Raw genomic sequence first — 25,330 nt, forward strand, 5'->3', positions numbered from 1 at the left:
ATGATGTAGCAGGGAAATACAAGTTCTGTTTAACACATTTCTCCCCAAACTGATGATTCCTTTAAATATCGGGTTGGTCTGAACTGCAAAATACCATAACTACACGCACACACGCACAAAAAAAAGTGAGGAAAAAAAAAAAAAAAAAAACTAAAACGGCAGGATGTAACAGAACTGTTCTGGTATTTTAGCTCATATTTTTAAATAACAGTAAAAAATGTGATAGAATAATAAAACAGCAATGCAGTGTAAAGTATGGGACAGTAGTTCAGGGACACTTTTCCATTCAACTCTCAAATCCTTAAATGCATTATCACTGTTAATCGTTCAAATGGAAAAGGGCAGTTACTTCGATGCAACTATAAACCAGTTTCCGTGTTACAATCACCAACACTGACTTCCATGGTGCATCATCCGTGGGGAACTATACAAATCCTTACTGTTGTTAAATCAATATGATTCGCTCACGCTAAAAACACAAGACGGCAAGGGCTTGGGAAAGTTCAAGCTTTGATGATGGACAAGTGTGTGAAGGCATGAGATCTCCTCGTACAGGCAGACAAATCTCAGTGTTTATTGAGCATATACAAATGCATGTTAAGTGTGCGTCGGCTTTCTGACAACGTTACGACACGTCAGTTGTAGAAAAGCAAACAATGTTGTTGACAACAATGCCAATGCCAAAGTAATTCAGGGCGACGTGTCTCCTACAGGTTCCAGATCGCTCACACTCATGTTTATTCGATCTCTATCACGGAATTTTGCCAAAACAAAAAAGGGTCAAGAACAAAACCCACCAGTTCAGCATTTCTTGCATCTTCTCTGCCTGTCGTGTTTAATTTCCAAGCCCCCTCATCTTGGTCAACTTAAGGACTACGTTTGATAGGCACTGCATTAGTTATTAGATTTCACTCAGTGACGTTTCTTGAAGCCAAGCTTGTCAAACTCAAATCTAAAACCTTCTCTGTTAAGGAAAAATCTTCACTTCCTGACATGTGACTGAATGTAAATGTTCCAAAACTTTGATTGTCTGTCTGAACTGAACCCTCCAGACTTGGACACACTACAGTCACCAGTCAGTACCTGTCAGGTGAATGCAGTGTACTCATAGTCAACGCTGCTTATCAATACTGAATGAGTGGCATTTAAAGAGTTTCCAGAAGGGGCGGAAGAAAACTTCCACTGATCAAACATACTGCACTGAAGAAAAAAGATCATTTTGTTTTAGCTGTGATTTAATGGAAAAGAACACGTTACTGAGTTGGCTCCATGTTTGGTGTTGAACCAACAACGAGGAAGTTCTGGGCTGGGACATTGAGTCAAAAGCTTAATGATGAGTAGCAGTAGATGATGAGCTGATATAGATGTATATAAAAAGGAAAAAACTAGAGGTGAAAGCTCTGTAACAGAAAAACACTGAACAGTAAACCAGTGGCCACGGTTGGCTCAGTGGCAGCAGCCGCCGCAGTGCCCGCCCCCGTGGCTGTGTCCCACTGAGGCCTCCCCGTGTTTTGTCCGCCGGCTGAGGATCTCGTAAGAGCAGTCGTCACCACAACATCCAGACATGCTTGGTGAGGTCTCGTCGATCTCAAACCTGCACAGAAAGATGTCAATTCATCTGGCTAACAATAAGAACAACACACAAAGATACATGTTTGAGCCGTTAACAAATGCATCACATAACTGTGACATAATCCCCCAATCAGCTATCACATCCTAGATATAATAAAGTAGTTATTTTTTAATCATTTTTACTTTGACATGAACAATTTCTTACCAAAAGAATTGCAACAGGCATGAAAAATAAATAGCAGTGAGAAGAAGCAGAGGAAGCCACCGAAGATGTTATCACTGCAGCGCCTGCACTACAGTACATGCAGCAGAGATAAGCACCTTTCACATTTATGTCAGGAGACAATGGTGCCTGCTTCTTGTATCTCTGTGGTCACCCAGGTGATCATACCATTAAAAGAAAGTGAATTTTAATATCGATTTAAAACAACCCCATTTGTCTTTTGTTTGACAGTGAAGACGTAACAAACAAAACATGACTAAATAATTCGCAAGTGGTGACATATTATGGGCTCCTTGGAGATACTCACTGTAATGCCTCCCTGAAGAACTGGTAAGCTCCATGGTTGTGTTTAAAAACCGTTAGCATCACCTTCTTCATCTGTGTGCTGATGACAAAACAAAAAACAGGCTCAGCTGCTACAGAGATTCTCATCGACTGTGTGCAACGGCCAGGCTACATAATCTGTGTTTTGGAAGAACACAACTAGGCAAGATGCTATGATGCCGTGGGTTTCAACTGCATCGACAGTGTTCGCAGGAGAGTGTTTTACACTGAGCGGCTTGTCACCAGTGACTGAGACACCACCTTCTCAAACCAGAGTAGTTCACATACCAGCCTCAGTGAGTAGTGGACAAAAAAGGAATGGATCTCAAGGCCAGTGCAAATCTGTACCTCGGGGGGTGAAACGGATGCATACCCACCATCACAAACACACATCAGTGAGGAGGGCAAAATAAAAAACTGTTCCAGTTGTGGACTAAAGAGGATTAACATTCAATTAAATTGATTGATCATGTGCAACCAAGAAGACCAGCCTGATTCAATCACCTAGCTCCACCAACATGAACCACAATTAACTGTTGCAGAGCATTAGGGGAGTCGTAATTATTCTGCAGGTAGGCCAAAAGTAACTGACATAACAAGCCAAATAGAATTGATCAATTCACCAAATGACATGCCTGAATGAGACTGCCATGACAGCAGAGACCACTTCAATATTGCTTTTCTGAGATACTGAATTCAATGTATTATTGTATTAATAACACGTGAAGGTATAATATCAGATTGTTTAAAAAAAAAAAAAAAAAAAAAAAAAGATAGAGGTCCAACGTTATACGTCAAAACGATAGCACCGCCCCCTCTCACCAACATCTTTACAGGAGTTTATAATTTACCTGTTGGCAATGAGCTGCAAGATCTGGATAAGAAACTTCCCCAGTCCTTTCCTCCGAACACGACTCTCTAACTGAACCTCGTAGCTGTTGAGAGGAGGAGACAGACAAGTCAGTAATGAGGAGAAGACCAGCTCACACTCCCTCTAACTTACCAGTACAGCACCTCTTCCCCACATTCCACATCAAACCGGAAGTGAGAAAAAGCTACAGGGGCAGAGTCACCATCACGAGCAAGAAGGTACCATGCCCGCTCGTCATTCATCTCTTCCCTCTTTTCCCTCTCCTTCCATCCCCACTCGCTCTGCTCATATCTAGGGGGAAATGAGAGCTTACAATGCAATTGGGCCAATGGTGTGAGAAAGAAGCCGAACCATATCTTACAAAGCCTGCATGTTGGCTCTGGTCAGCTCGAAGGCCCACTCCACTGACAGGGGGTTGAGGGACGTCACCCGCTTGCACTCAATCTGAAGGTTTAGGCTGGAACATCAGGACCAGGTTGTCAAAAGCAAAGGAGATGACTCTTACAACTTTGTCCATACGACGGAAAAAAATAGCTAAAAGGCTGATTGAAGCACATACCCGTTCCTGTCATACTTCTTGAAGGCTGGGAAAGCTGTCAGTGGGTCCTCGAGCTGGTAAAAAGAAAATCATTTTTTATTCATTGAATCATGTACAATCACGGCAATAATGCAAACACCAGTGCAAGTTGAAGTTAGAGCCTCTCATGAAAATTCCTGGCTGATGCCAAAGGCGAGGAACACGGAAAGAACTGAATAGTGTTAGATCTATTGCATTCATGTCTGTGACTGTGTACTGACCTCATTCATCTAGTCTGAATTACTGCAATGCAAAAGGATGAACTGATATTTTGGCTTTGAAAAAAATATATCAACTAGAAAACTTGGACATCATTCATGTTGATGTAGTTTCAACAATGCACAATATATATATATATATATATATATATATATATATAAATAAAACAACAGCTTTATCTAACTTAAGCCCACCAATGAATAATGTACAGGGCGGAAAATCAGTGCATTTAAGTCACACACATTTTCACTTTTTATCCAGTGAAACTGCTGACAGACATGACAATATCATCTCTGTCGGCCAAAAACATCATAGTGCATCAAAAGAAAGAATGTCATAGCACATATGTTACATGTAAATATTTCAGACAAATTCCTTTTTTGCCTGTGCGTCTCTCATGGCCTGGATCATTTCTCATGCACACTGCTTCATTCCCAAATCCAGAAAAGGATCTGAATAATGCAAATTAAGGACATTTGTGATGGATTGCAAAGGATCCCAATTAGGGATGCACCGAAATAAAAATGATTTGTTGGAACCGAAAATGAGAAAACCAAGGCCGAAAACTGAAACACCAGAACGACGACCAGGCCTGTTATTAGCATCACTGCAAGCTATGATTTAGTGCTTTACTCACTAAAATCAAAGCAATACTGCACAGTCATTCAATACCAGCATATTCAGCGCATCAGAATGAGCTGCTGCTGCTGCCGTAGACTGGCTTTGGTGTCTGAAGTACGGGGACACTGGTGCCGGCATACTGTGGTTGTGCATCAAGCGCTTACATGCCAATAAAACACCTGTGATTTCATCATCTGATGTGATGATGTTTGATATCTTTGGCGGCATAGAAGTCGTTTGCCCGTACAAATCCATATGTTAGCCACACCGTTGTTTAAGCCGCAAGGTTCCAAATGTGTGGGAAAAAAATAATGGTTCATAATTCGGAAACTACAGTAGTATTCACATTTCAAAACATTTCATACAAAATCAAATACAGTTAAAAACTAAAGCGTTGTGAAACTTTATCCTCCTCACAAATGCAAAACCAAAATACACCTTTTCATCCAGACAGGATGACTAACTTTAACTTTGATTTGTAGGATGACAACAAGCGCACTCACAACAAGTGACGTGACAAGTGAAAGATGAAAAAAAAAAAAGATTTCCCATGCCTGACACAGCCCACATTCCTCTGCATTCATTTGCACTGCTTTATTCCTGCATCCAAATAAGCACTATTTCAAGCAGAGTCACGTGGACGTGCAGATGATGCAGACAGATGTCAGTGACACGTGTGCCGACAGACTCTCATTGCACATTTTGCATGATCAATGTCCCCACTGTGGGACAAATAAAAGACATCTAGCCTCATACTTTTCACTCTGTGCTCTCTTTGCTCAGAAGATGCTTCAGTGCTACAATTAAAAAAACTCGCTGCTGGAAGGGCGCAAGAAAAGGGGCAATGTTCTCTATTAGGAACCAGTGACGCAGGGAGGAGTGCAGTGCACCCCCTCTTCCGATTTATGCTTTCTCCAAATTGCACTCGGTCAGTCTTTCTCAGATGGAAACACCTCTACACCACAGACATGTTGGCCTAATCCAGACAAGCAGCCTCTGGCCACAGTTCCGTGTCATCACAACATTCCATTACAGCTGTGTCGTATGGGTGCAAGTCTTTTTAACACTGAAAACGCACTTCCAAGTCATATTTGGACTAAAATTATCATAGGCTGAATTTTCACTACATCCCTAGTCAGAACACCATTAATGCAGTGATGGCATGACAAGATTATTTAGACAACATTTCAAAGAATATTTAAAAAATTCACATGAATGTTAAATATCTGATATGGCACAGCAAAATGAATGTGACAGTTCTTTTTTCCTAACTGTGCAGCACTTAACATGTAAAATGTATTCATAACGCCTTAACTGCTTTGAACTGTTTGATTGAGGTACCTTGTTCGCCGCATCCACTTTCGCACAGACGGCATCCATAGCTGCCCTCTCCTCCAGACGTCGGGCCTTCTTCTCCTTGGCTCGGTTTGACTTTCTCTGCAAGGAGGGATGAGAGAGATGAGGATCAAAGAGCAACAGGTACATTGAAGAGTGAAAGAGCGTACTTATATTTCCACAGTCATTTGATGTGAAAACCATGAGGTTATCATGATTTTTTTGTCAGAAATGACAAGAATGTGGTCACCCCTGTACGCAAGTTATGAACTCAGCTGAGCCAGGACACATGACCCAGCTCCAACAACATACCTAACATAGGTAAGAACAGTCTAGATGGCAGCCATTACTCCTCACACAATGCCACTAGTCTGTGAAAACATATACTTTGTCTTGACAAACAGCCATGATAAGATTTTGTATTGTCCTCAAGCGAGAAAAACAACGCAAGCATTAGAGAACACCATCGGAATAAGTTCCTTAAATGATCAGTGTAATTGTTCCGATAACATCACGAACAATAACATGGATTGACCAGCATTGTAATTTTCAAATTATCAATAACAATTTTGCAAAAAAAAATGCAACAACCAAGAATGTGCTGCAGATACCATCACACAGATTATCTTATGCGCAGAACTACTAAACAATTGTCTTGGTGGCAACGAAAATGTGGCAGGGACAAAGTTTTCATTGCATGGATACAACACAGCAGCTCGGGTGTAAAGAAAATGGAAACCCAAACGTCACCTGACAGGTCAAAATATGCCATTACTAGTAAGATAATTAAATGACTGTTAAACTACCATTACGATTCTAGGTCCAGGTTTGTACAGGAATAATTCATCCCCGATTCAAAATGCCATTAATGGGGTGCCATCCAACGAACACGCCAAGTTGAGTTAGCGCGCACCTCATGTTTATACCCCTTCATCATCACCAGACGTAGCATGTTAAGCCTGGAAGTTTCACAGGATGAGAACCGACAAAGAGCCTTCACACGTTTCAATACAGGTCAGTCGACATCACATGTCTAACTGGTACAACAATGCGACCATGCCAATCTACCTGTCACTCATCCACTACACCACTAGTCAAAATTGCTGGATCAGGATCTTATTCGCACGACAGTATCAGGCACGGTTTCAACGTGGGCACAAGGCGATTTAAAACCACGCAGACGTGCACCACCGCGGGAAAAAGGGTAGCGCTGGTGATGCTAGTAAGCTAACGCAGCTACTAGGGGGCAGCTAAGGACTCCACCTCGAGCTAATTCGCGTCGCACTTTCCCCCTTCCACCGACAGTCACAGACACCCACGGAGTTTGACAATATTCGACGCAGAGAAAAGGAGAAAACTCACCCCCATTCTGCGGCGTCTGCGCGGCTAACTAGGGGAATGAGTCCGCTATTGTCCGGCGACTGCGGCGGGCTGGAGTCGTGACTGGAGCCGGAGAGAAGGGGGCCACATCCACGATGATAGTCAGAGAGCTACAGCACGCTACCACCAGCTGCGGGCACAAAGCCACGCCGCTACCGTGCACTTCTCTAAGACACTGGTTCAGGGAAATATGGCGGAATTGTTTGTTGTTTAATTGGATTGGCGCCAAACACCGCGAGGCTGCTTCTCCCGGGTCTCTCGAGCTCCTTTCTTTCCTCCGTCCCACCGTGACGCCTTCAGGTGCTACCACATAACTCGGAATTCTCTTTTCTCGTAGACACGGTCGTTTTATAACTAATAATTTGAATAAATCCATACTTTGTTTCCATTACAAGATGACGAGGCTAACATAACTTTACATATTCATGTTCAAAGTCTAAAGTGCACAAAAAGAGATATGCACTATTTGTTGAAAAAGATGCATTAAGAGGAGAACACGCTTTTCATATACAAACGTCCTGAGAACTGGAAACGTCACACAATCATGTCCGTATACTTATTCTTTTATCTGCAGCTCACGAGTCGAACGTGAAAACAGTGCATTTGAGTTTTAGATCACATATCAGCAGAGGAAAGGAAACGCATCAATGTCATGCGATCAAATCCTATTTCATTGCTGCAGTCGAATAGCTAGCGTTGATACATTTTCATTAATTTCATTTTTAGAAATTGCGAGGATTGGCAGTTGACAAAAATACAGCGACTAATACAGTGAATAAGAAAGGCAGCTTACAAGACGCCCCATGTTGAATGTCATTATTATTATTATTATTATTCATGGCTTTATTGGGCTAATTTTCTGTTGGGCTTTGGCAGCAGCGATACAGCAGCTGATGCCACTTTTGCAACTGCTCTCGTCTCACTCACGAAGAACATTGATTTTTTTTTTGTGTGTGTGTTCAACTACGACTTTTGAGTGAACTTTTATTCTGCACCCATAGTGACCACAAGGGGACGACATATACCGGGATATCATCTCTGGCAGTAGTACAAAATTTGTTACACTTGTACTTGCACCTTCAGTTGGGTGACACAATATAATGGCAGAGAAAGAGGTCAATGTCTGAAGGTCGTCTGTATGAGGTCATGGCCTTTGTAATGAAGAGAGCTCAATTTCAACAGAGGAACACAATATAATGGCAGCGGTGGAATTTGAACCCACGCCTCCCGAGAGACTGGAGCCTTAATCCAGTGCCTTAGACCGCGCTACCACTTGCCGAGAAAGATGTCAATGTCTGAAGGTCGCCTGTAAGAGGTCATGGCCATTGTTTAGAAGTATGGCGACGGGATAAATAAGTACTGTTTTTGATTTAATTTAATTCAGATGAGACGTCCTGACAGGTCTGTTTATATGAGGGGAGGATGGTGACCGAGGAGCGGAGTGGTCAGCGGCATCTAGTGCCGTGAAGTGAGCGTTTTTCGCCCTCCTCTCTCGTGGAGCCCTCCATCTCCAAGAGAGACCTCGGCCAACATGACTGGAGAGGCAGCAGCAACAGCAGCAAGGTAGCAGGTAGGTTTGCACGTTCATTTAGTGGGGACATTCTGAATACTAGATAAATATATATATAGAAAAACGTATGTAGCTTTCTGTATTGCTTTTTTCACAACGACTTGAGACCACACACCCCGGCGACTGATCTAATTCGGCGATGTGTTCGAACCAGGCAGGTGGCAACTGATGACGACCTGAGCAAGCGACCTGCTACTGACGACTGGCGCTACTGCGACTGAAAAGTCGCGTTCGGTGTGAACGTACCTTTAGACCGCTCAGCCACGCTACCCCTTCCTGAGAAAGATGTCAATGTCTGAAGGTCGCCTGTATGAGGTCATGGCCATTGTCATGAAGAGAGCTCAATTTCAACAGAGGTACACAATATAATGGCAGCGGTGGGATTTGAGAGAGACTGGAGCCTAAATCCAGCGCCTTAGACCGCGCTACCACATCCATAGTGAGAGGACAATGCCTGAAGGTCGCCTATAAGAGGTCATGTCCTTTGTCATGAAGAGAGCTCAATTTCAACAGAGGTGCACAATATAATGGCAGCGGTGGGATTCGAACCCACGCCTCCAAAGAGACTGGAGCCTTAATCCAGCGCCTTAGACCGCTCGGCCACGCTACCACTTCCCGAGAAAGAGGTCAATATCTGAAGGTCGCCTGTATGAGGTCATGGTCATTGTAATGAAGAGAGCTCAATATCAACAGAGGTGCACAATATAATGGCAGCGGTGGGATTCGAACCCACGCCTCCGAAGAGACCGCTCGGCCACGCAACCCCTTCCTGAGAAAGAGGTCAACGTCTGAGGGTTGCCTATAAGAGGTCATGTCCTTTGTCATGAAGAGAGCTCAATTTCAACAGAGGTACACAATATAATGGCAGCGGTGGGATTCGAACCCACGCCTCCAAAGAGACTGGAGCCTTAATCCAGCGCCTTAGACCGCTCGGCCACGCTACCACTTCCTGAGAAAGAGGTCAGCGTCTGAAGGTCGCCTGTAAGAGGTCATGGTAATGAAGAGAGCTCAATTTCACCAGAGGTGCACAATATAATGGCAGCGGTGGGATTCGAACCCACGCCTCCGAAGAGACTGGAGCCTAAATCCAGCGCCTTAGACCGCTCGGCCACGCTACCACTTCCTGAGAAAGAGGTCAGCGTCTGAAGGTCGCCTGTAAGAGGTCATGGTCATTGTCATGAAGAGAGCTCAATTTCAACAGAGGTACACAATATAATGGCAGCGGTGGGATTCGAACCCACGCCTCCAAAGAGACTGGAGCCTTAATCCAGCGCCTTAGACCGCTCGGCCACGCTACCACTTCCTGAGAAAGAGGTCAGCGTCTGAAGGTCGCCTGTAAGAGGTCATGGTAATGAAGAGAGCTCAATTTCAACAGAGGTACACAATATAATGGCAGCGGTGGGATTCGAACCCACGCCTCCGAAGAGACTGGAGCCTTAATCCAGCGCCTTAGACCGCTCGGCCACGCTACCACTTCCTGAGAAAGAGGTCAGCGTCTGAAGGTCGCCTGTAAGAGGTCATGGTAATGAAGAGAGCTCAATTTCAACAGAGGTGCACAATATAATGGCAGCGGTGGGATTCGAACCCACGCCTCCGAAGAGACTGGAGCCTAAATCCAGCGCCTTAGACCGCTCGGCCACGCTACCCCTTCCTGAGAAAGAGGTCAACGTCTGAAGGTCGCCTGTAAGAGGTCATGGTCATTGTAATGAAGAGAGCTCAATTTCAACAGAGGTGCACAATATAATGGCAGCGGTGGGATTCGAACCCACGCCTCCGAAGAGACTGGAGCCTAAATCCAGCGCTACCACATCCATGGTGAGAGGACAATGCCTGAGGGTTGCCTATAAGAGGTCATGTCCTTTGTCATGAAGAGAGCTCAATTTCAACAGAGGTACACAATATAATGGCAGCGGTGGGCTTCGAACCCACGCCTCCGAAGAGACTGGAGCCTTAATCCAGCGCCTTAGACCGCTCGGCCACGCTACCACTTCCTGAGAAAGAGGTCAATGTCTGAAGGTCGCCTGTAAGAGGTCATGGTCATTGTAATGAAGAGAGCTCAATTACAACAGAGGTGCACAATATAATGGCAGCGGGGACAGACTGCGGGCACTTGGTGTCCTGTATTCGGCCACTGATCCGGACCAACAGGTCGTCCAACTTGCGGCGGTTCCGCATGAAGTACCACTCAAAGCAGCCGTATCCCGGTGACGCTGCTGGAGGAAGTGGTTAAATTCACCAGTGTGAGCAGCTCTGGCGAATGCTGCGAAACGAGAGATGTCTCTTTTTCCGTGTTTTCATTTAATAAGTAGCGAGCACCGGCTCCACCATCTTCAATCCACCGTCCACAACAACATGAGACCACGCCCCCCCGGCGACAGACCTAATTTGGCGATGTGTTCGAACCGGGCAGGTGGCAACTAATGACGACCTGAGCAAGCGACCTGCTACTGAAAAGTCGCGTTCGGTGTGAACATACCTTTAGACCGCTCGGCCACGCTACCACATCCATAGTGAGAGGTCAATGCTTGAGGGTTGCCTATAAGGGGTCATGGCCTTTGTCATGAAGAGAGCTCAATTTCAACAGAGGTGCACAATATAATGGCAGCGGTGGGATTCGAACCCACGCCTCCGAAGAGACGATCCAATCCCTCCACTATCGCCAAGTTATGAGGAATTTCATAACTGTCCTGACACATCTGGCTGCCCCTGAATGCACCGCTTTCCAGACAAAGCCACACAAAGTTAAGTGTGATTCAGCTTTGAATGAAAAATGTCTTATTTTCTCTCTTACTTTTTGCTCTGATGGCAAATGCTGAAGGTCAATGGGCAATTCCAGGTACTGATCTTTGCTCTTAACGAGACTGTCTGCTCAAAATTTGAACTTTAAAATTGGAATGGCAAAAACACAGCCAGTATTCTCACAATCATCATCTCACACAGCTCACAGAATGTGTCCTCCACAGAATGTGATCATTATGATAACTGCAGATCAAGAGAATTGCAGAAGATAATGGCAGCGGTGGGATTCAAACCAACACCCGGAGAGGGAGTCGAAATCAAGCAGCCTGGACGTGAGGTCAGAGCTTCAGTGGCAATGACTGAAGGTCGCACACTGGTCTGTTTGTGGTCGTGACTTTTGTCTTCAAAAGCTTGCTGGCAACGGTGGGATTCAAAACAACACCCTGAGAGAGAATCTAAATCACGCAGCGTAGACCGCTGAGGCACATTATGAATTCCTGGACACAAGGTCAGAGCTCCAATGGCAATGACTGAAGGTCGCAGATCGGCCTGTTTGAGGTTGTGACCTTTGTCTTAAAGAAAGAGCACAATATAAAACTATGATGGGGAGCAATGGGATTCGAACATAGGACTCCAAAGAGACCGGAGCCTTAAGCCAGCGCCTTAGAGCGCACGGCCACAGCAGAGAAACTGCTCTAGTCCAGGGCCAAACTCAACAAGCAGCACCCTGCGACGTGTCGCCTGGCAATTTCAGAGCTGTCCTGTCATTTCTGGCTGCCCCTGAATGCACCGCTTTCCAGACAAAGCCACACAAAGTTATGTGTGAAGTAGCTTTAAAATGAAAAAAGTCAAATTGCAAGAACTTATTTCATCTCCGATGGCAACGATTGAAGGTCGTCAGCTAGTTTCAGGTCCTGACCTTTGCTCTTAAAGTGATCTGTTCAAAATTTGGAATTTAAAAATGACAAAAAAAATGCAAGTAATCTTACAATCATCATAATACACAGCTCACAGAATGTGTCCTCCACCGAATGTGATCATTATGATAACTGCAGATCAAGAGAATTGCAGAAGATAAGAAGAACAACATGATCATTACAACAACTTAGTTTCAAGCGAATTGCAGCAGTGGGATTGAAACCAACACCCCAAGAGAGAAGCCTAAATCCAGCAGCAGAGACCACTCTGCTCTGCGACCTCTTCTCTGAGGCTGCCGTGTGATTGAAGGCTGCAGCTTGACCAGTTGAAGGTCCTAACCTTTTCTCTTAAAGAGACAACGCCTGGATTGCCGCTGTGATGGAGTACAATTCAAAGTCTTGTTGTCTGTGGTGGGATTCGGACCCCTACTTCCACAGAGACTAGGGTCTTAGACCACTCCGCCTGCCTGCAGTTTTAACAATAACTGCAAATAGAATCAGACGACATACATTACAGTAAAGACAGAATCTTGGCGATGATGATGAGGGCTTGAGGCCTTGAACAGAAGTGGACTGGTCTAAAAGGAGGACTGGGTTTGGGGAGAGGTTCGATTGAACTTAGCGAAGAATTGAAGGGCAGAAAGATAAAGATGAGACCACGGTGTGTGGGCTCGTGATAAGAAGTGATGGATGTATTGGAGAATAATGAAGGCTGGACAGAAGAGTTGGAGTGAGAGGGAGAAGAAAGAGTTGGGACTGGGAATATAAAGGGGGGAATGGACGGATGGAGGATATGACTCAGGGAAGAGCTGGGTGGTTTTATGAAGGAGAATATGATCAGGAGTTGAAGAATGGGGGTGCAGGCAGGTGAAATGAGAGGAGTGGAGTGAGTCGGGATAAAGGAGAGGGCATGGTCATGTCAAGGTTGACAGAAGGATAGAGAAGAGCAGCGATGGAGGAAAAGGGGAGGGTGAGATGAGAGTGGTGATGAAGTGATGAGAGGATGGGAGTGAGAGGGGACGGAGAGAGAGCATGTTGAAAACAGACGAGCAGCATCAACGAAGCAGTGGTCACAGACAGGAAACGCTGAGAGGATGACGAAGGGAGGAGACCAGGATGAAGGGAGGATGTAAAGGAGTGTCAGTGAACGACGGCAAGAGAGTGAAAGTTTGAAAGAGAGGAGGACTGCATGGATGAGGGAGTGACATCTTGAAGGAGAAATAGAGGGGTGGAGGATGAGAAATCATGAAGGTGGAGGACAGAATGGGGAGTAGAAATGGATGACTGGAGGAAAGGAGAGTGGCGTTGGATCAATGGAGGAGTGGAAGAAAAGAATGATTACATGAGCATGTGGCAGGATTTGAATAGTGAGGGTGGTGTAGAAGAAGGAAGGAGAGAAGAGGTCAGACGCAAATCTATGATGGACAACAACGAGGAGTTGGAGGAGGAGGAGGAAGAGGAAGAGAGGCAGGAATCCTCAGACACTGAGTAACAAGGAGGGAAGAGGATGTGACAGCCTGCTGACGAGGAGTGGGATATGGAGGGAGGGAGGGAGGAGGGAGAGGAGCTGCAAGGAGGGGAAGAGTGTGAGGGGTGAAACAGGTGAGAGGAGAAAGGAGAAGCTGTGAGCCAGAAGCCACGGGTGTAGGGAGGAGGACACAAGCTGAGAACAAAACAAGATCAATAGAATGAAGAGGAGCTGAGAGTGGGATGGGACGGCGGACGGAGGGAGGCAGGGTGGGATGAGAGGATGTGGTAGATGTGAGAAGAAACCAGGGAGGAGGAGGAGGAAGGAGCAGGAGGAGGTGAACAAGCGAAAATGCCTCACTGTGTCACAGTCGGGTGGGGTGGGGGAGGGGCGAGACGAAGCGGCGCGTGCTCACGCGCACGCGCGCACACACACCAATAGCACAAAACAAACGGCTTGAGGAGGAAGATAAGAAAACAGGAGGAAAGAAGTGTAGAACGAGAGAAGGTGGAGAAGTGCTTGGTGAGAGGAGCGGAGTCAAGTATGACAGTCATACAGTGGAGGATGAGACGACAACAGTGAAGGAAAAGTCATGAGATGACAGTTGTGTTCGGGTGAGAACAGCAGTGAAGAGGAGCTTATGGGGGAGAAAGAGCCAAGTGTGGACAGGAGGACGGTGACACCGGGAGGAGGAGTGTCGGGAGCAGAGAGAGTGCAGGAGGAACAGGCTGTTACATGTCAGCGGGTTCCGTGTGTGTGACGCGTTCACTGACAGCATCAGGTGTGAGAAATCATGCCATTATTGCAACGTCTGAACACACACTACTGCGCACACGATCGCGTGCACGAGCGGGCGCGCGCACGCACCCACGTGCAGGCGCACACACCCAGGGCTTATGCCGTTAAAGCAAAGACAACCGTGAAGTTGTTGGGGCAGAAGTTTACGTTTGGACACTCAACTCTTTCCACTTGGCTTCTTCCTGAGCGGCGCGTGCAAGTCTGGACATCCAGCCTGATCACACAGATGCACAGTTGACGGATCCCTCCGCCAACACGCTGCTCAGCGATTCCCTGAATTACGGCATGTCCATAAAGACATACGTGACACTGAAATATCTTCAGAAAAAAAACAAAAAAAACAATGAATGTGTGCTCGGTTTAACAGTCACGAATGGCGGCGGGATTGGAAAGTGAATCATTTATCATTCATATACTTATGTCGTTGCGCGGATATAATTTTCTCAACTCGAATAAGACGAACAAATACAGTGTGGCCATTATTTTCACCGAGCGTTATCGCTGTGATAGTCCCATCTAACGCGCACGCAATAGTTTTTGGAACTATACTTGGCCAGTCCCAATGACTGGTCGGGGAGAGGCATCGGAGGCGGATGTTCATCTCCCTCATGTGTGGGTGTTCTACGGCTCCCCGGCTTCCATCTATCCACGCTGCTCCACTCTTCATTGTACTGACCGGGACGCATCAATTATCTGAGAATGTGGATTTCTTTGGCATAAATGACCTCAACTCCATCGCCTCAGTGAAGACTGTACCAACCGACGGCGGCTGACTGCAAGTTTAGAGCCCGGTGGAAGCAAGCGGAGACACAGCGAGCAGGTACAGAGCGAATGTTATCTCCACTTTAAACTACTGGCGTTACTATTGTAACGCGAGGGTTACTAGCCCCGAGCTAACTGGCTAACGTTAGCCGTCTAAGTGGACTTGATTCCACTTTATGGTAGGAGAAATTGGAGCCATTTCGGTCAGAACTTCAGTCAACCAAAGTGACTCACATCTGTCTGATATACTTGGTCATTTCGCTCCCAGGCGAGTGACCGGATTGCCAGTTACTTGTTGTAGTAAGAGCCACCGAGGCGAACACAATAGGACTTGCGGGTTGACTCAACAATAATGACTTCTAAAGTGGAGAATAGAAGCTACTTTATTGAGTCAAACGCGTCAGATAAATACGCGTATTATGGAACATTTGGATGACTTTCATTTTCTCGTATTTACCATTTCTCCATCTAACCGGTGTAACTCGTCTGCTTCTCTTTCGAGTGGATAACGTGTAGTTTCAGTAGTTCGTGACTGAAACTAGACTCCAATTTTGTTCCAGAATACATATGTTACAAACGTGAAGTTTTTATTTTTTCAGTCGATCAAAATGGGGTTAGTGATGACGAAGGGGCCCCAGGCCCCAATGACGACAACATCAACTTGTGACTAAGATGAATATCTTCGTCGACGTTGGCCCGTGAGCGCTGACGGAACAAAACAAAAAGAGTGAAATAAATTTGAATAATTTCGTCTGTCGTGGCGAAGGGACCAGCTGTTGCGGGTTTCAGGGGGATCAGAGAGACAAAGACCCCCAGACACCAGTCATGTAACGCCTGCTTGAGTTTGGAGGAAGTGATGTCATATGTTGGTCTGAGCCCAAATGTCGATGTTCGAATGTTCATGTAGGTGATACTTTTCCAACATGATTTAAACATGTTTTAAGATACCAACCGAGCTGGATAACATAGACACGTTTTATGAAATTATGATAAAAATAAATAATGTATATTGGCAGGAACAAGCCAGAAATATTGATACCTGAGACAGAAGTTGTTTTTTGGAATGAAAATACTGGAAGGAATCTTGAAAATATGTGAATAATAGTTCAGCTACAGCATGTGTTTGTGACCATCACAAAAGGGTGTCAAAATAGAAGGGATGGTGTATTTTTGGGTGTATTATTCACTCACTGCCAACAAATGTCTGTATAAAAGCCTTATTTGCTTGTGTGCAGTGTAATGTCATAAAAAAAAGAGTCTTTTGCATGAACAGGTCTTTAAGCATTTAATCAAATACTCATGACTTTGATATTTTTTGTTTAGATGTGTACAAAGTTTTAATCAGGTCCATATTAGAAATCCTAATGTGAATGTTGGTTATGATATTCATGTAGTTTTTTATTAAAAAAAATAGTGTTATGACTGCGATGTACTAAACACAGTAACCCAGGGAGGAGGTGGCAGAACCGTGAACATCTAATCCTCATAACTGCTGCTGGGAAAAGGAAAGACGCGTTTGTCATGATGAGACACTTTAAGAGATCCTCAATAAATCTTTACAAAATTGTGTCTTGCAGCCATGCCCTCTGTGATGGAGCGTTCGGGGGCCGGGGTCCTATCCAGGAGCAGGGCAAAGACGGTAACCAATGGCAACAGCCAGCCTCACTCTGAGGAGGAGAGCAGTGATGAGGAACACACTCACGGTACGTTCACTTCCACATTCCTCAAGTGCTCGAGTCTCCGGGTTCAGCTCTTCTGAAGATTTATTTATTATTCGTCTACTGGCTGTCGGTCCCACAGAACAGATCAGTGCACCTTAAACACCTTAAAAGGAACTCGCACAGTGTCTCGGTCAGACTGGTGTCATCGCTGTCACGACTGTGACGTCATTGCAAAATGACATCACTACTTTTATGGCCTTCACCTGCAGCACTTTCCTTGTGACGGAGCTGCTTCTAAGGCTGCTGCAGTTGTTGTCCTTCCCTCCCTCCCTCTGCCTCTCCCTGCCTCCATCTTGTCAGATCCTCTGCCCATGTCCTTCACTCTCTCTTCACCTTTATTCCAAAGTAGTTTTGAAGCTGAAAACACCCAGATATGCCCTTGTGGCGTCCCCCCTCTTTATCCATCGACTGTATTCTGTTTCTCCTTCATTTTCACTCACCTCCTCTGCTTTTGACCCTTAAGGTTCTTTGCAGTCTCATATCTTCCTGCTTCTCTTTGCACAACCCTCTTACTGCCATCTTTGTTCTGGTCCCATCCCCTCCACCTCCCTCACCTGACAGATCATGCTGGGGTGTGAGGGCACTGACATGTCTGGCCAAATTTGGTTTGGTTCTATTGATGGGCATCTGTGAGGCACTCGGAGTGGGTCGGCTGCCATCGTGTTGACAGGACTGTTTGCACTCTGGATCCTTCCACCATGTTGTCATGGCACAACCGCAGACAAGCAGTTGAAGATGAAGGAAGATGAAACCACATGATGACCTCACAAAGCTCCAGACACCATCATTTGTCTCTTTGAAGCTCGGGCACTTGTGGGGCCAGACAAGAGTGTTGAGGTCAGCTGTTGATGGCAGATGACTTCTACAGTTAGCGCTTGAATCTAATATGGCGGTCCATGGCTGTTGCTTCAGTACAAGTGAAGTGAGGATTCAGTTTAGTCTCTCTCTTCCTGCTTCCTTCCTGCAATGATGTTGTCTGGTCTGTGTGTGTTTGCAGACAGTATGATCCGAGTGGGAGGAGACTACCAGGCCCAGATCCCAGAGTTCAAACCAGGTAAGCAGAGACGGAGGAGGAGAATACAGATGAGCAGGAGATGAGTATTCACAAGCTAAATTGACAGGTGAAATGAATAGCTAATATCACTGGTGGATCCCTGCCATGCAAGGGAGTTCCATCAACATTCCCACCAGAGGGTTCCAAATGAGAGAAGGAAGAGAGGTGGCGAGATGGAGGAGGTCAGACAGGTGGGGGTGGTACGATGTGAGGAGAGTTGAGATGGGACTTGTGAGGGAGGTTGACAAGAAGAGGATGGAGCTGGTGGACAGTGAGGGAGGAGTCGGTCATGTTCCTGAGGTGGGAGTAGAAGCAGTAGCAGCGCTGGACTGAAGTGAACTGAACTGAAGTGTCGTGGTCCACAGCCAGAGTCATGATGTCGCTAGATAGGGAACGAGGATTGACATCATCCGGTGTGTCTTTGTTCTGATCTGAAGTTTATGTGGCTCCTCAGACAGTCCCAACAGATTCGACAAAGACCAGCGGAGCATGTTGGTGTGGTGTCCCAGCAGCCAACTCTCGGACACCATGTGTAAGATGCACACACAAACACTTAAGCTCCACCTATGACCAACACTTTATGTCTGTGGGTGATTAACACGTGGTCCTCCTGTTCAGTGGACGAGTACATCCTGATGGCCAAAGAGAAGCACGGCTACAACATGGAGCAGGTTGGACCCACATCTCTGTGGTTTCTGTGTGGTGCAGGGGAGGGATGAACGCTGACTCTGCACTTTCCTTCAGGCTCTGGGTATGCTGCTGTGGCACAAGCACGACGTGGAGCGCTCACTGGCAGACCTCGCCAACTTCACGCCCTTCCCAGACGAATGGACCGTGGAGGACAAGGTGCTGTTTGAGCAGGCGTTCAGCTTCCACGGCAAGAGCTTCCACCGGATCCAGCAGATGGTGAGACCACTGTTTCCATCTGTGGGGCGCTGAAGATGTAACGCGCTGCGCTGTGTCCGTGAAGCTTCCAGATAAACTCATCTCCAGCCTGGTGAAGTACTACTACAGCTGGAAGAAAACCAGAACCAGAACCTCAGTGATGGACCGGCAGGCCCGGCGGCTCATCAGTAAGCGAGAGAAGGACGACAGGTGAGAGAAGCGTCACGCACCAGTGTCAGTCACAGGTTATCTCACCGCTGCTTTGGGGTTCTAGTAATGACGACATGGAAGAAGGAGAGCCAGGCAGCGACAGCGACTTCGAGCTGGATGCGAAAAAAGAGGTGAGTCAGTGTTGCCCTGAAGTTTGTGGTGAGGTGACCTCATTGATGCCTTTCATCCTGCAGGCGTCCAAGCAGACGCCCAGCAGCACCGGCTCGGACAAACTGACCCCAGGCCGTACTGGTCCAGTTAAGAAGGAGAGCCTGGGAGCCCAGTACAGGCACCACCCGCTCCGAGCTCGGCGCCGGCCTCCGAAAGGCATGCATCTAGAGCAGGCTGACATCACCTCATTGTCGGCCTCCCACGACGCCGGCGTGATGACCATCAGACAGCTGGACACTCAACTGGTGTCCCTGAAGAGACAGGTGAGGATGGGACCTCCTGGTTGATGTGCGAGAACTTGGCTCATCTCATTGTGACGTTGCAGGTTCAGAGCATCAAGCAAATGAACAGCAGCCTGAAACAGAGTCTGAGTGAAGGGGTCTCCAGCATGAGACCATCCGAGGTAGAATCTGACATCATCCATCTTTGTCTCTCCTCAAATAACCTCCTGTCGTCTTCAGGGGACCCTAAAAATGAACTCTCGCTGGACGAGTGAGGAGCAGCTGCTGGCTGTGCAAGGTCAGTGTCTCACCACCACGACTCCAACACATCAGCCTTTGACCTTCAAACGCCCCTCATCCCACACTCTCAATGTTTCAGCCATACGCCGCTACGGCAAGGACTTCTCAGCCATCGCCGAGGTGATCGGGACCAAAACATCTGCTCAGGTGATGACACAGCCATGTGACTGAGCTGGTGCTCCTCTCCCCCTCCTTCCCTGCTGACGGCTCCTCTCTCTGCAGGTCAGCTCCTTCTTCGTCAGCTATCGTCGGAGGTTTAACTTGGACGAGGTGTTGAGGGAGTGGGCGGCCGAACAGGTGGCCTGCACCAGAGACCAGAGGGCCAGCGATGAGCTGATCCCTCCTCCAGAAGGAGGAGCGGAAGAGGACGAGGTGAGCAGCGGCAGCTTCACTCTCCTCACAGCTGCAGTCCACCTTCATGAATGTTCTGCTACGCATCCTCAGATGAAGATGGAGGACTCGCCCTCTGACACCGCCGGCAGCTCCTCACCCCCTTCGTCCACCCAGACCGCCTCCTCGCTCTCTCAGCCTCCCCCGCTGCTGCGCCCCGCTCCACCCTCAGCACCTCCGAGCCTGCTCAGGCAGCCGCCTCCCCTGCAGACCCGCCCTCTCCAGAACCGGACACCCCACAACCACCCTCCCCCACCGCTGATCCGCCCTGCTGTCTCCACCTCCGGCTCCACCACCTCACAGATGCCTCCCTCACTGGTGGGACTGAAGATGGAGCAGCCCACCTCGCACTGACACACACGCGCCGCAACTACCTGAACTTCCTTAATAGAAACCTTTGGACAATTTCCAGGCCTTTTAGTCTCCATGGTAACTGCTGATCATCTGACAGCACATGCTTATCGTGTGTGCGTGAGAAGATTAAAGATGGCGGCAGCTTCTGAGAAACAGTGTGAAGAACCCTCAGCTTTAAAACTTGCTCACGCGCTACATTTCACACAGCCACGGTGGCGGGTGGGATATTGATTCCACAGCAAAGTTCAGGATTCCAAAATGAGATGAAATTATTTTTTTGGAGGGTTATGTGACTTATTTTTAGTTAGAGTAGATCTGTAGTTGTGTAGTCTCGATACTAGACTGTGAAGCCAAAACCATGTGAGAGAAACGTTTGACTTGGTATTTAAGATGAATGTTCAAGCATCTTTGAGAAGTTGATGAACTAATGGCTTTTTTTTTTCTTCTCCGTTAAGTTTGACACTGAATTTTTTTTTTTTAAATAAAATTAAATAAATTCAGTTGGTCAGGTGTGTCGTAACTGCTCAAGGGCATCTCCAACGTGTGACCCTGGTTGGTCTGAGTCCTCGAGATTGATGGGAAGTGCTGTGTACGTCAACTCGTCAAAGCGGGCCACATCACCATCTAGTGGTCAATTTTACAAGTGCATATTGTTAAACCAGTGGGCAGTTGAGGAGCACGCACCAACTCACACAAAGCAAATCTGCCCACAGACGGCCGGTCGTTATCTTTTGTTTTTATTACTATCATTGTAATTTTCATCATTTTGTCTGCACAAAAACAATTAATACATTTTCAGGAGTTGAGACCCTCCTGACCCCGAGCCCACCACTACAGTTACAGTTCAAACACATTTAAAATCAAATGTAAATTACAGCAACGTTAAAGAAAAGAATGAGATCAAATCAACCCTGAAAGAAGAATCATCAATGACCACCCGGCACCAGAGGATACACTCATCGTTGGAACTCAAATTATTAGGAAAAAAAACAAAACAAAAACGACAGCAAGTCACGTGACGCCGGCGTGTTTGTGTGTGCGTGAGTTTCTTCTGCCAGAGAGAAGTGATGTTTGTTTTCTCGGTTGGCTTTTAACCGTCAAAGAACAAAACACTAAAATAGAAACAGACGACAAAACTCACGAAAAAAAGGCCAAATATAAATGAGCAGTAGTTGTCACCACCACCAACACCATTACACATCCAGAGCTCGATGCTGAAACGTGAATGTAAAGGCAGCGATGATCATGAATCCCCCCCCCTCCCAGGCCCCTGAATATTTATTTCAACAAACTTAAAAAAAAAAAAAAGAATCAAATCAAAATTAGAAGAAAATTGAACCATTCGTTGTCGATTTTTTTTGTGCAACACTCAGACATTACAACACTTCAGATTGGTGTGTTTTGCTCTTTGGGAATCACCAGGATGGAGGGGGAGGGGAGCGTCGCCATGCTGACTGATGATGCCAAAGAAACACGAGTGTGTATGTGCAACAACAACGACAGGTTTCATTCTTCAAAGAAAGGCAACAAGTCGCGAGTGGCGACGAACTCGCCTCTCTGATCCAGTGCACCATCTCACTTAAAAATAATAAAATTCTCATTAAAAAACAACGACAAAAAAAAAACTCCATTGTTGACAGGAGAGAAAAGGGAGTGACTGAGAACATGGCGGATGTGTTTTGAGGCTGGGGAGGCGGTGTTTGTGCCAACAGTGAGGGGAGGGACATCAGGTATGTCTGAGAGATGAAGATGCTTGGGGGGAGGGGCTAAAGAAAACCCTTTACCTATAACCAAATCTGGGTGCGCAAGTATACAAGACTGTGTGGGTGGGTGTAAGAGGGTGACTAAGTGTGTGTGTGTGTGTGTTTCTCAGTCGAGTCCAGTCACTTTCAAAGAATCAGAACAACTTTAGCTTGTGTTGAATCAAAACATCACCTGTCAATCACCTTGAGAAAGTCCTCAGTGTCGCCCTGCCCCTCCTCCGGCCTGTGCAGAGGAAGTGAATAAATAGCAGGAAGTGATGTTAGTGGACATGCAGAAGAAAACTTCAGAACTTTGAGGAACCAGGAGCGGCGTCCCAGCCACTTGAGCTCAGTGACCCCCCCTCCCCTCCCCCGGGGCCTGACTCCTCTCGCCGCTCACAGTTTGAGCTCATTGGCGATCTTTGATGCAATGTTCTTGAAGGCGATTGAGGTTCCCGAGATGCGCTTGAAGCGCACGCCGTTGAGGGAGAGGCGAGGCAGCTTGCACACTTCCATCTCCCACTGGACGAAGTCTTCGCGTGCGGGGTTCCCCGACACGCACATCAGCATGTAGCGCTCGCGCAGCTCGTACTCGCAGCTGTTGGAGTCGAGGACCTTGCGGATTTCGCGCATCATTTCCAGAGGCTCCATGGACGAAGTGGTCTTCATGGACCAGGTGAAGCGCAGGGAGCGCGGCTTGGCTGAATCCTTCTGTCCACCGATGGCAGGAGGTGTCCCGGTGCCCCCTGGATCCAGAAGGAAACAACATCAGGTTCTCGTGGGACACTTTTTAGACCACATTTCAGCGGCCAAGCTGCGTGAGCGAGTCTCCCACCGGTGTTTCCAGATCCTGGTGACGAGTTGTTCTCATCATTGTTGGAGGACAGAACCCCACCAGACGTCTTCTCTGACTTGTCCACGGTGCTGCTCAGCATGGACCTGACGGACGGGACGATGGAGAGAAGACATGGACAGTGCGTCACAATGACGAACAAGTAGAAGGTGAACAGGAGGAGGAGTCGAGGAAGGATTCAGAGGGAGATGAAGGAAATGATAAGGAATTTTCAAAGTGTGTTTTTGTGTGCACTGTTGAGCTTCACCTCACACAAACACACACTTCAGTCCATGACAGCGGCTCTCCCTTGCACACATGCACGCTCACACACGTGCAGGATACACTCCAGGAGTCACTCCAGATCTCTGTCCTGATTGGTCAAGCAGTTAAAATCCCCTCCCAACACCAGCATCAGCAGCAAATCACAGCCCAGCTCTGCCCGCTCCCACAACTACTTCACACCAGATCATCTACGACGGGGGTCCGCTCCTACTGATTGGTTGTCAAGACGGGATTGGTAGTGGGGGTGTGTGTGCTCACCTGCTCCCCTCCTCCCGACCCTCGCCCTCATAGGGACTCCTCGAGAAAAATCAACAAAAGTTTAGACTCTTACTGAGAAAACACTGGACAGGAAGTGAACACGGCCGCGCAGAGTCGCCCTCACTGTAGCATCCATCCACCAAACTACAAGGCCACAATGTTCTGCTGCTTCACTCTGACACAAACACAGAGGGGTGTGTTGGAGGTAAAGTGGAGTGGAAAGGCAGGAGTGGAAAGAGCTGGGTGGGAACAGGATGGTTGGCACAGTGAGGGCGGAGCCTGGAGGAGGCTGGACATGTCTCTCTTTAACCTTTCGCTCTGTCGCACGGGTATAACATACACACACACACGTTTGTATTGCTATCCCTGTGGGGACATTGTGAGGTTTCTCTTTGCCAAAGTGCTCTCCCCAGCCTCTCGCTCTTAACTTAACCATCCAAAACACATGGCTCACCTTAACCAGGACTCTTAACCACACTGAAACCCAATTAAAAAGTGTTTAGTCAAGAGTCGGTCCCCACGAGGCAGTATAAACAAGCACGCACACACATACACACACACACACACTAAATAGACAACTAGGTCTGTAAAAACAACATCAGTAGAGCTTTGCGTGTGAAGGGAAGCACCTGCAAATGGAAAAGTTAATGGTCATGGAACACGGAAAGTCAAAACAATGAATGGAGGGCACAGCGTTAATGAACTGAATTTAGGATGAGTGACCAAATGTTGGTGAGTGACGCGAGTCTGCATCGTCACAGTTGGTCAGTTGTGACGTCGGCGCCGCAGCTGACCACCAGGGGGAGCAATTGCACAGTGTGAGGAGTTGCTCTTCCTGCTGCCAGCTCGGCCGCAGCACCAGGTGTTAAAAAGGAAACGTGACCAGTTGAGCTCATGTTCACAGCCACAGCAGGTCAAAGTTCAAAGCCATCCAGGTGTGTTGTTAGAAAGCCAATGAGAGAAGGAAGAGTGCAGCCCCGCCCACAGGAATCCTCCAGCTCCACCCACTCTAACACGCTTCGGAGATCTCGCTCACTTTTTTTAAATCAATGTCAATTTGGACATATTAATGTGGATACACTCTAGAGTGACTCAATCCGAAATTACTGATGTTGTCCCCTTTTACAAATTTGACACAAACATCATTGTATTTTTGTTGAATGAACATAAAAATATCAGTAGTAGCAAGGCACGTTTGCTTGTTACTTTCTTTTTATTTGTGGTCACATCTTTGCTAGTCAGTCGTCCTGTAACATATCGGAGGGGATTTGACCATGCTGGACCCAAATGTTTGAGTGAAGTACCCAGTCTAGACAGTAAGGCTGTGCTGCAGATCACAACACAAAAGTGCTGAGGTACAAGCTCATCTTCCATCTTCGCCCGGCCCACTGCGACCCTCTGATTGGTAAACAATGCGCTGATGCGGCAAGAATGGGGACATATACGTTTAGTGTGCAGGTAGTGGTTTGATCTACTGGACAGGTTTAGAACCTACTGCCGCATCCAATGTGCCTCAGAAGTTAGTATGACA

General features: G+C 46.9%; 3 protein-coding genes and 7 non-coding genes across 20 annotated transcripts in view; 1 reads left to right on the plus strand and 9 right to left on the minus strand.

The window, feature by feature from the left end:
• Positions 1–131: 131 nt before the first annotated feature.
• naa40 (N-alpha-acetyltransferase 40, NatD catalytic subunit) lies at positions 132–7,409 on the minus strand. The gene is made up of 8 exons (XM_053859708.1): positions 7,105–7,409; positions 5,749–5,844; positions 3,550–3,602; positions 3,352–3,447; positions 3,123–3,281; positions 2,971–3,054; positions 2,103–2,180; positions 132–1,594 (listed from the first exon to the last, which is right to left on the minus strand). The coding sequence occupies exons 1-8, from the start codon at positions 7,108–7,110 to the stop codon at positions 1,447–1,449; spliced, it is 720 nt and encodes a 239-aa protein (XP_053715683.1). The 5' UTR covers positions 7,111–7,409; the 3' UTR covers positions 132–1,446.
• Positions 7,410–9,220: 1,811 nt separating this feature from the next.
• Positions 9,221–9,302, minus strand: trnal-aag (transfer RNA leucine (anticodon AAG)). The gene has a single exon. It is a non-coding gene; the product is annotated as a tRNA-Leu (tRNA).
• Positions 9,303–9,554: 252 nt separating this feature from the next.
• On the minus strand, positions 9,555–9,636 carry trnal-aag (transfer RNA leucine (anticodon AAG)). The gene has a single exon. It is a non-coding gene; the product is annotated as a tRNA-Leu (tRNA).
• Positions 9,637–9,728: 92 nt separating this feature from the next.
• trnal-uag (transfer RNA leucine (anticodon UAG)) lies at positions 9,729–9,810 on the minus strand. Its single transcript has one exon. It is a non-coding gene; the product is annotated as a tRNA-Leu (tRNA).
• Positions 9,811–9,908: 98 nt separating this feature from the next.
• Positions 9,909–9,990, minus strand: trnal-aag (transfer RNA leucine (anticodon AAG)). Its single transcript has one exon. It is a non-coding gene; the product is annotated as a tRNA-Leu (tRNA).
• Positions 9,991–10,082: 92 nt separating this feature from the next.
• trnal-aag (transfer RNA leucine (anticodon AAG)) lies at positions 10,083–10,164 on the minus strand. Its single transcript has one exon. It is a non-coding gene; the product is annotated as a tRNA-Leu (tRNA).
• Positions 10,165–10,256: 92 nt separating this feature from the next.
• Positions 10,257–10,338, minus strand: trnal-uag (transfer RNA leucine (anticodon UAG)). The gene has a single exon. It is a non-coding gene; the product is annotated as a tRNA-Leu (tRNA).
• A 258-nt stretch (positions 10,339–10,596) lies between these two features.
• Positions 10,597–10,678, minus strand: trnal-aag (transfer RNA leucine (anticodon AAG)). Its single transcript has one exon. It is a non-coding gene; the product is annotated as a tRNA-Leu (tRNA).
• A 3,602-nt stretch (positions 10,679–14,280) lies between these two features.
• On the plus strand, positions 14,281–21,142 carry rcor2 (REST corepressor 2). Of its 3 annotated transcripts, XM_053858348.1 has the most exons (14): positions 14,281–15,434; positions 16,954–17,079; positions 18,095–18,151; positions 18,606–18,683; positions 18,770–18,822; positions 18,896–19,057; positions 19,122–19,246; positions 19,311–19,377; positions 19,441–19,680; positions 19,743–19,820; positions 19,879–19,936; positions 20,018–20,085; positions 20,161–20,310; positions 20,383–21,142. In XM_053858348.1, the coding sequence occupies exons 2-14, from the start codon at positions 16,956–16,958 to the stop codon at positions 20,680–20,682; spliced, it is 1,560 nt and encodes a 519-aa protein (XP_053714323.1). In that variant the 5' UTR covers positions 14,281–15,434; positions 16,954–16,955; the 3' UTR covers positions 20,683–21,142. The 3 variants fall into 3 exon arrangements, with proteins under 3 accessions (XP_053714323.1, XP_053714322.1, XP_053714324.1); XM_053858347.1 differs by having other exon boundaries at positions 20,161–21,142; XM_053858349.1 differs by lacking the exons at positions 14,281–15,434; positions 16,954–17,079 and adding an exon at positions 17,501–18,019 and having other exon boundaries at positions 20,161–21,142.
• A 506-nt stretch (positions 21,143–21,648) lies between these two features.
• mark2b (MAP/microtubule affinity-regulating kinase 2b) overlaps positions 21,649–25,330 on the minus strand; it is a 37,811-nt gene continuing 34,129 nt past the window's right edge. For 6 of the 9 annotated variants that reach the window (XM_053858344.1, XM_053858346.1, XM_053858340.1 and 3 more), the window contains 3 exons: positions 23,800–23,838; positions 23,260–23,363; positions 21,649–23,170 (listed from right to left, as the gene is read on the minus strand). In XM_053858344.1, the coding sequence (XP_053714319.1) occupies positions 22,821–23,170; positions 23,260–23,363; positions 23,800–23,838 (493 nt within the window). In that variant the 3' untranslated portion in view covers positions 21,649–22,820. The remainder of the gene's footprint in view (positions 23,171–23,259; positions 23,364–23,799; positions 23,839–25,330) is intronic. The other 3 variants (XM_053858343.1, XM_053858342.1, XM_053858339.1) reach the window with 2 other exon arrangements.

This window comes from Synchiropus splendidus, chromosome 3, assembly GCF_027744825.2.
Source record: "Synchiropus splendidus isolate RoL2022-P1 chromosome 3, RoL_Sspl_1.0, whole genome shotgun sequence".
Taxonomy (NCBI): domain Eukaryota; kingdom Metazoa; phylum Chordata; class Actinopteri; order Syngnathiformes; family Callionymidae; genus Synchiropus; species Synchiropus splendidus.